The 10,333-nt window shown below is 38.5% G+C and overlaps 1 protein-coding gene across 1 annotated transcript in view; it reads right to left on the bottom strand.

Moving 5' to 3' along the window:
- Positions 1-2,044, bottom strand: part of rasa2 (RAS p21 protein activator 2) — a 67,947-nt gene extending 65,903 nt beyond the window's left edge. The window contains exon 1 of the mRNA XM_037678492.1: positions 1,847-2,044. Within this exon, the coding sequence (XP_037534420.1) occupies positions 1,847-1,908 (62 nt within the window). The 5' untranslated portion in view covers positions 1,909-2,044. The remainder of the gene's footprint in view (positions 1-1,846) is intronic.
- Between the last annotated feature and the right edge of the window lie 8,289 nt (positions 2,045-10,333).

The following is a 10,333-nucleotide window of genomic DNA, read 5'->3' on the forward strand; positions in this document are numbered from 1 at the left end:
TCAAAGCGCTTTACAGCACAATCTGTTACCTCGTTTACCTCCACAAACACATTCATGCAGCACTCTATTATAACTCAACAAAGACTAATCAGAGCTTTATCACATTCATACACCGATGGGACACACATCAGAGGCAACGAGGGGTTCAGTGTCTTGCCCAGGGACACTTCAACATGTGACTGCTGGTGGAATCGAACTCCCAACTCTCCCACTGGAGGACGACCGCTCTAACCACTCAGCCACAGCCGCCCCCAGTGCCGGCCTTCACTGGCGTTAGCTAAAAGAAAAAGGACCAAATGTGAACGAGGAAGAATGGAGTTTCGCAAGACAGCAAAGTGAGCTACACGTCATGATAGTTCCTCTATTTTGTTCTGCTTACAGTTTTCTCATTAATTCATAGTAGTGAAACTGACATTTGCCTTTCTATTGTGTGCATATGCATTCAAAGGTTTCAGCCAATTTTCCCCTCGCACTAAATTAACAATTTCAAACTGCATGTTTGACCTGCTACAAAATGTTTGTTAGGCACACATCTTGATAAAAATTAAACATTTTTTAACATGACAATGGCAATGTTGTTTTATGACAAATGTCTTTATTTGCTGCTTATTTTAGGCTATTGTTCTTTTCAAGTAATGACTGTGTTTTTTTTTAAGTGAAAAAACAATATACCTAAAAACACTAAGACTTGAGGAAGGGCGAAGCAGTGTCTAATCAAAGCTGCTGCCTAACATAATCTTTGACCTATCTAAACTACGTCTGTTCAAATCTCAAAATATTAAGAAACAAACTTTTGTAGAAAAATGCACAAGATGTCATAGACAACAAAAATCCTAAACACACGAATATTAAGTCAAATTCATCCAGACTAAAGATACTAGCCCCAGATATATTTGACTTTAAACTTACTTTGTGATTTTAAGTATTTTAAGGAAGTTATTGTGTTACTTTAATGGCTAACAGTGTTTGCTAAATGATTTGGTACAACATGTAAGATAGGGAACTATTTCCTGTTTACGCTTTAAATCTTTATTGTTCTGACAAATGATGAGGCTCCACTGCTTAAATTTCCTCTCAGTTATTGTCTCTATAAAGATCAGAGAAACCAAAAGAGTTTATATGGAAAAAAACAAAACTTATTTTATAACGCAACATAGTTATCTGTAATATTTAGCATAAAAACAACATAAAGTTCTCAACTATAGGTTCTGAAAAGCAGTGAAAACTAATTTTTTTTACATAGTTGCTAAATTTTACAACACTACATTCTTCACGAACTGTTCTTCTGCATAAATAATACATATTTATGTCAGCATATGAGCGATCATAATCAAGTATAAGCCAAACTATGAAAAATCATTTAGCAGTCCAAATGACAGCACCGCTGGATCTGAATCTGACGGGTCACATAATTCAGTAGTACACCTGTGGTTAATAAAACTGGAGTACTTGAAACTGAATGGGCTAGCTGAATGACGACAGATTCAAGCGGTTGGTGGTAGCTAGCTGTACTTTGTCACCAACGAGCTCCCAGGGCAGCTCTGATGAACAAAAATAGGCAACATTGTCACGTAAAGCACGGCTTATATTCGAAGAGCCTTGCTGGCGGTGGTAAAGCTGTTTAGCCACTCATGGTATCATGTAGAACTAGCTAGTAGCTTCTGTTAGCATGCTAACTTGACGTTAGGCACCAGAGCCCGTCTCTGCCTCCACACTGTCCGCTGTTGATAGCACACCGCGCCCCTCCGGCTTCCTCCTGTCTCGCCGCTCGGCTCTTCTACCAACCTCACTCCCACCCCCCTCCCCCCCGGTGTGTGAGACGCATCGTGTACTCAGTCAGTCACACTTACATATTTTACCCCGCAGACTCTGTAAAATCCGAATCCTAGCGTCGTCCTCTTCCGCCATGGTCAGGGCTGAGTGCTGCTCCGGTGCATTCAGCGTCGTTTTATCATCATATCCGTTTATGAATGTAGGCAGAGTGGAGGAAAGCCAGCCCCACCGCCGCGTCACGTCAGGTCTCGTAAAACTGTTGCTTTAAAACATTAGGCGAAACGCAACGCTTCCTCCGGAGTCCTCTCGGCTGCTGTCGCTGCAGTGTGGCTGCCAGGAGTTGTACAAGAAAACGTTCAGGGTGTCCGTGCGTGTTGTGTGTATTATGCAATAATGTCGGAGAACGCAGAGTTGTAGAGCTAGCTCTGCTGGCTAACGTCGGATACCAGCGCTCAAGTGAAGTGTGTCGGCTGAAGACGACGCGCTCATGTGCGCGTGAACGTGTCACCAGTTGTGAATGAGCCGAGACCGAGAACCGTCCGTGAACGCATCATTGAGCGGTACGGAGAGAGAGGGACATCCACAACAAAAGGTGACTAAAAAGATACATTTGAAGCCTACAAGTTTAAAGTGTCCCGGAGAGAGTGACTTAAAATCTCCAGTCTGTTGGTAAAATGACCGGCACGTAATAAAAAACAACAAATGACAAACAAAAAAATTATTATATCTGGAGAGAAGACAAAGAAAACAAACAAGTGCTGGCTAAATTAGCTAAACTTTAGGTCAAAGCTAAGTACAGTACTGCAAAAATGTAGTTATCAGCACAATCTTAGCCAAAAGCTAAAACTGGCATAACAGTAACTTAAAGGTAAAATTTGCTGAACTACTTAAAATCAGCAAAATTGTTGCGAAAAGCTAAATGTATCAAAACTAAAAAGAAAACTAGCAAAACCGTAACTGAAACGTAAATGTAGGAAAATAGTTGCTAAAAGCTAAATGTAACTAACTTGTGGTTAAATACTAAAATGAGCAAAACTTGCTAAAAGCTAAAATTATTAAAAACATAGCTAAAACTGAAATTAGCAAATCTGCAATTGTAAGAAAACAAATATGTTGCCTAAAGCTGAAATTAGTAAAACAGAAGCTAAAAGATAAAATTGCCATAACAGCAGATAAATTAAAAAAATGATCACACTAGTTACAATTAACTAAATGGAGGTAAAAACCAAAATTAGCTAAATCATAACTAAATGCTGAAATTAGCAAATTGCTAAAGGATAAAGGCATAACAATTATGAAAAGCTAAAATTAGCTAAACTAGCTCAAATGACCAAAATTGTTGCTAAAACTGGGCAAGTAGCTAAAAGCTAAATGTAGCTAAACTTTAGCTGAACACGAAAAAAGCAAAACTGTGCCTAAAGGCTAAATGTTGCAAGATATTTACTAAAAGCTAAAATTAGGAAAACACCTCGAAGCCAAATGTAGCAAAACAGCTACATACTAAAACAAGTAAAACTGCCATTTATTGGTAAAACTGACTAAATCCTAGTTAAAAGCTAAAAACAATTATGTTGTAGCCAAAACCTAAAACTTGGAAAACCATAGCTAAAAACTAAAATAAAATAAACTATTTTAAAAGCTTAAATAAGCAAAACTAATGCCAAAAGCTGAACTTACTAAATTTGTAGCTAAAATGTAAAACTGCTGTAACAGCAGTTGAAAGGAAAGAAATAGCAAACTAGGGGTGTAAAAAAAATGGAGAAAAACTAAAGTTTGTTTTGCTAACAGTTATAACAGGCACAACAGTAGCTAAAAGCTACAATAACCATAACTATTTAAAATGAGCCACTTTGTTGCTAAAATCTTAATGTAGTAAAACTAGACAAAGGCATGTGAACATAACTAAAATCTGAATGTAGGAAAATAGTTGCTAAAACCTAAATGTAGCAAATCCATAGCTAAAAGCTGCAATTGGGACACCAGCTAAAAGCTCATTTTAGCCAAACTAGCTAAATACTTCATCTAGCAAAACTGTAGCTAAAAGCTAAAATTAGCTAACTCATCTAAAAACTAAATAGTAGCCAAAAAGACATACAATTAGAGCAAGTATGCTGAAATAGATTTCAGAGGACAATGTTTTTGAAGGAACTGAAAAGAGCTCTGTGTTGGGAATTTTTGTTTAAATAATGTTAAACAATTCAAAAGGCATGAAGGTTAAAATAATAAATGTCATCATAGCACATTATTTGTAATTGAGCCAAATGTTTCAATAAATGAATGGTTTGTTATAGAGATGGGATATGTGGCTGGTTCACACCAGCCCTGTTTAGTCCACTTTAATCGAACTCTAGCTCGTTTTCCTTGAAAGTTCGGTTCGTTTAGGGAGGCGTGAACACGCCATCGAACTCTGTCATGGAACAAAAAGGTGAACTCTGGCCCGGGCTAAAACCTAGGTCTCGGTCCGGTAGAAGAGAACTCCAGCGCGGTTCGAGTGCAGTGTGAATGTAAACAGACCGGCCCGCTCCGCAGGGTAAACAAACACACATTGCTCTGACCTTATATGGAGCCGTCAGCTGTCTTGTGTGAAAAACAATATTCTCCATGGTCTTCTGTCTCATCTTGTGCTCATGCTAAGTCCATTTTGGAAAAATGACAAAATATAACTCCTAAAACTGCTAAAACTTGATGCCACTTCATTTTATTTTTATTTACAGAAGAAGAAGACGTGTCTTCAGAGGTTTTTGTGTCGTTTCTTTCAGTAGTTCTTGGTGCAGCGTCCCCACAGGCGAGCGGGGGAATAGGTTGGTTCAACAGGTTGACTCGACTGCACAGTGCAGTGTGAATGCAAACTCAACAGCTCAAATGTAAACAAAAGCTCATGAATATTGGTCCCATCTAGTGTGAAAACGACCTTATTGAAGGGAATCAGATCTTGACAATCCGTTCGCTTCATAGCGCTGTCCAACAGAGCCCGTCAATTATGAACGGCAGTGACATCATCACAAACATCGTATGCGAGGACGTATGTTGTCAGGGCCGTATCTCGTGTTTTGTCAAGCGGGAACCTCCCTCTTGAGCTGCTGCTCTTCTCCCCTTTACCTGTTCTCCTTTGTTTCAGTGAAAAAGTGAAGGAGGAGTGATTTTCTCTGTGGTTGAGGCGGAAAATGTGAAGAAATTATGAGGAAAAAATAAAACTAGTAATGGTTCTTTATTGTCTGCAACTCAGTTTTTATCGTTCATTTTAAAGAGTCGGTCAAATGATCCGGATCGTTCACGACCGTCACATCTCTAGTATGCAGAAATAATGGACTAACAGAAGAAACTATAAACAGGAAAACAATAGTGTGAATGCTGACTAGATTTTGGAAAGATGTGTCCCTTCAGTAAAAAAAAAAAAGTATGGATTTTCAATCTGCTTGTTCAGTCAAGTAAACATATGTACAAGTTTAAAAGCAGTTTCTATTAAACAACAAGCATAAAGATCAATGACTGGATTCAATGAAGTTTGAAAGTAAGACAGATTCTTATTCTAAAGGTCCAACAAGCTTCAGTAAAACCTCAAACTTCCCTTCCTTCAATGGCAGAAAACTAGACAATACATTACAGACTAATGTTAGCATATCTGTGTACCTTTAGAGTAGAACTAAAACTTTACAGTACTCTAAATTGAATGAGCTCTTAGACACTACTTACAAAAGTTACCCGAGGATACAAATTACGTAAAGTTTTACTTACAATTTCCAGTGTAATGTTGCTGACAGTAACAGGAGACATACAGTAAATGTCTCATGCAATGTTGGTTTTAATATCATTGATTCAATATTTTAACCATATGTTGCAAATTGTAGATGATCCCTAAATCCTTATTTCACAACTGGTGTTGTGTTTCCTTCTTATTCACTGTTTAGATCTACCCCTCAGCGCAACACCTGCTGCACATTGGCACCAATATAATGTAAGTCTGTGCATGCCATACACTAAACCAAGAGAACTCACTCTGGTTCATGAAAAACCTCCATAGCTCTAATAATATTAGGCTAATTTTAGATATTCTGGATTATTCTGAACTCATACAGGACAATAGTTTAATTTTATTTTTAGACTTTCACAAAGCGTTTGACACCTTAGAGCATGAATTCATGCTTACTACTCTGAAAAGATTTGGTTTGGGTGATTTTTTCTATAGATGTGTACAAACTCTGTATGCAGAAGGTAACAGCAGCATTAAACTTCCTTTTGGTACGTCTCCTAGGTTTAGTCTCCATAGAGGGATTCGACAAGGATGCCCTCTATCTGTATATCTAATTCTGTTAGCAGCCGAGTTTCTGAACGTTCATGTCAGAAACAGCCCCATACAAGGAATCAATATTGCAGATCGAAATATTTTCATTATCCAGTTGGCTGATGATACAGCTTTGTTTTTAAAAGACGTGTCACAGGTCTCTCTAACAATTAGTACTGTTGAAAGTTTCACTAAGGCCTCTGGCCTGTCTCTTAATCTTAATAAGTGTGAACTGTTGTCAGTGAATAATTGCACACACTCCTCTATTTGTTGCATCCCTGTCAAAGATTCTGTAACATACCTGGGTATCAGTATCACTAAGAATAGTAAAAACAGAAGTATTGCTAATTTCACTCCTGTCATTGAAAAGTCTAAAAAGGTTTTTAACAGTCGGCTACAAAGGGATCTGTCCCTGAGAGGTAGAGTCCTGCTCACTAAAGCAGAAGGATTGTCCCGTCTGGCCTATACTGCCCAGTCTCCCCAGTCTCAGTTTATGTTGATAAACCAGTTTGTAAATTTGACAACAGAATGATCTCCGACTTCTTATGGAAAAACTAAACACATTATTTGTGTAAATCTGTCGTTTTAAATAATGATAAGTCTGGTGGGCTACATTTTATTGACTGACTCCTGTAATAACACTTTTAAAATAAAATGGATCAAAAATGATCTTAAAAACCCAAAGTCTTTTCACATTTAGGCGGTTTAGAGTTTGTTCTCCTGTGTAATTACAGTGTTCCCAAAATTCCCACTAAGCTTTCCAACTTCCACCAACAGGTACTTTTAGCTTGGTCCTTTATCCATAAACATAATTTTTCTCCGCAGAGATGTTACATCTGGAACAACTCTAACATAATATCCGGAGCTTACTGCAGAGCAGAGCAGGTCTTATGGTGTTAACAACATGACTCTTACAGCGCTGCCTGCCCTGTCCAGGTGTCCAGGTAGGTGCCAGGTTATTAAACAAAGGGTGCTAAATAAAATACAACAGATTTATAATTATGCCATTTTTCTTTTTAATTCCTGGGTTACTGTGTCTATTCTATATATAACAGTATATGTATTTTGTTGTCAATTTATATTGTTTGCAATAATTACTAATGTAAAGTAATCCAGGTACTTCAATTATATGGTCGTAGTGACTATTTCTTGACACCTTAACATAAGAGGTATTTATGGAATCCAGGAGGCACAAAGTGTCAAACTATACGAAATCAGTTCTCTTGGTTAATTTTTTAATTTTTTTTATTTATTATTTAAAAAAAAATGTAATCTTTATTTAGAACTTCACTTCAAATACAAAAATCTAAAAAATACACACTAAATAACACTGAACATATAAAAAAAGAAGAAAAAAAGGAAGCAAACAATAAGAAAATAAGAAAAACAAATACAAAGATAAAAAAAAAATGCGAGTTACAAAGTTAAGTTGTATCATTACAGATACTTTTTGTTTTTATAGCCTTTTTGTTATTTGAGTCTGAGATTGTGTCAAGATGCAGTTTTACATCCATTACAAAGAGATCAAAAAAAGGTTTCCTATGCGTTATTTTACTTTTATGGATATGGAACTTAGTAAGAAACAAGATCAGATTGATCATAAAGACGTGAGAGGAGTCTTTCGTCTTGAAATCTAGGATACCAAACAGAACATTTTCAAAATAGAGAAGGAAACCTGGTTGGATATTATTGGATATCGGAGCAACAATGTCCTTCCAAAAGTTCTGTGAGTATGTACACTTCCAAAAAAGATGAACAGATGTTTCTGGATAAAGCTTACAGAATGAACAGGAAATATCAATATCAACTTTGTATTTCAGAAGAAAGTGTTTGTTTGGGTAAAATTTATGAATTAATTTAAAAGAAACTTCTTTGACCTTATTAGTGAGGAAAAAAAATTGCGGGAGAGACCAAACTTTTTTCCAATTAAGATTCTGCACAAAGGTGTTCCAATAGGAAACACAAGATGGAGATGAAACCAGATTTCCTTGAAATAAAGAACGGATTTTGGAACTGACGCCTTTTAGTTGAGTTGAGAAACAGAACGTACCAACAGCAGACTGCTCAGGGTCAGGAGGACTCAGACTGGATAGAAGAGAAGTCAACATCTTTAAACAACATGAGCAAACCAGATGGGATAGCATCAAAGACAATACTATATTCTCTTGGAGCGACAGGAACCTTGTACTGAGTAAGAAACTCTTCATAGCTATAAAGACCTTTGTTATTAAATAGCTGATTAACTTTAATACCATAGTTAAACCATTTCTGATAAAATAACAATCTGTTTTTTGGATCAAAGACTACCTCACAGTTCGGCCACAGTATGTGAGGCTGCAGACCACCACCTCGGACACCATACTGAGCAGCACAGGGGCTCCTCGGGGGACGGTCCTCTCACTGTTTCTGTTCACCCTCTACTCCTCGAACTTCAGGTACAACTCACAATCCTGCATCTGCAGAAGTTCTGGGATGACTCTGCCATTGTGGGCTACATCACTGGTGGCCAGGAAGCTGAATAGAGAGGTGTGGTGGACAGAACCACCTGCAACTCAACGTTGGAAAAACTAAAGCGCTGTAGGTGGACTACAGGAAGAAGACCAGCCCCCCCACCCCCCACCCCAACCCTATCAACATCAAGGGTACTAAGGTGGACACTGTAGACTAGTACAAGTACCTGAGGGTCCACCTAGACAATAAACTGGACTGGACAGCTAACACCAATGCCCTCTACAAGACAGGGCAGAGTCGCCTTTTTCTTCTGAGGAGACTCAGGTCCTTTAACGTCTGCAGGACCATGCTGCAGATGTTTTACCACGCGGTGGTCTCCAGCGTCTTCTTCTACGCAGTGGTGTGCTGGGGCAGCAGGGTGAAGAACGCTGATACCAACAGACTTGATAAACTCATCAGAAGAGCTGGCTCAGCTCTGGGAGTGGACCTGCAGTCTGTGACAGAGGGGACCTGCAGTCTGTGACAGAGGTGTCTGGGCAGAGGATGCGGAGGAAACTGCTCCATATCCTGAACAACACGTCACACCCCCTGCATGACACCCTGGACTCATCGCAGCACCTTCAGTCGTAGACTGAGACCGTGAGGTGCTCCACAGAACAACACAGGAAGTCCTTCAAACTTTTCAACTCCTCCCCCTTTCTGCACAGAGGACAATAAAATAAATCCTGCACCACAATAAACTCTTTAATGTTTTCACATTAAAACATTAGACATTTCACATATGTTTGTTCCTGACCTGTTTAGCTCTTAATTGCTGGTATTTTATATATTCTCTGTTATTTTTTATATCTTGTGTGATTCCTTCTGTATGTTTCTTTGTACTGAAACTCTGGCACAACAATTTCCTGCAGAATCCATAAAGTTCTATCTTATCTTATAAAGATACAAAGTTAATTTCTCTGTCTTTCAAGGCAATGCTTCTTTGGTTTGGTCCCGATGGCTGATAGTTGCAGATAACATCAAAGGCAGTCAGGTATGCAATACAAGTTTTTTTTTTTTTTCATTTACCCTTTATTTATCCAGGTAGTCTCATTGAGTCACGAGGACTCATTTTCAAGAGAGACCTGTTTTTGGGAGCAGATGGTGGGGGTTAAGGGCCTTGCTCAAGGAGCCAGGAAGGGGCAAATGAGGGTGGAGGCAGGTGTGGGTGTTTCACCTTTTCCACCCACATTTTGATGTTGACGGTACCGGGAGTTGAACCTGTGACTTTCTAATCATCTTCTCTAGCCTCTGAGCCACCATTCCTCTAAAAATTACAAAATATATACATTTACATATTATTTTGATAAAACTGACATTATTTTTTTATACTGATCAACTCCAAGCCATGTTTATTCTTTTAAAGATTTTAAACCACGTTAAACATTTCTTTTTTTTTTTTACTTTTGAAGTTTGGTGTTAAATTATGATTATTAATTAATTATTATGATTAATACTAATTATTATGACTTATGGGTGGTGCGTTGGCACAGTTGATAGAGCTGCCGCCTCTCAGCGAGAAGGTCACTGGCTCGAATCCTGGCCGGGAACCTTTATAGGTGGAGTTTGCATGTTCTCTCCGAGCATGCATGGGGTTTGTCCGGGTACTCCAGTTTCCTCCCACAGACCAAAGACTTGCATGTTAGACTGACTGGTAACTCTAAATTGTCCCTTAATGTGAATGAGAGAGTGAATGGTTGTTTGTCTCATTTGTCTCTATTGCCCCTTTTCCATTAGTACCGGTACGGGCCGACTCGACCCTACTTGGCCCGGTTCTGAGGCTTTTCC

The sequence above is a fragment of the Nematolebias whitei genome, chromosome 6, assembly GCF_014905685.2.
Source record: "Nematolebias whitei isolate Nwh7 chromosome 6, NemWhi1, whole genome shotgun sequence".
NCBI classification, from domain to species: domain Eukaryota; kingdom Metazoa; phylum Chordata; class Actinopteri; order Cyprinodontiformes; family Rivulidae; genus Nematolebias; species Nematolebias whitei.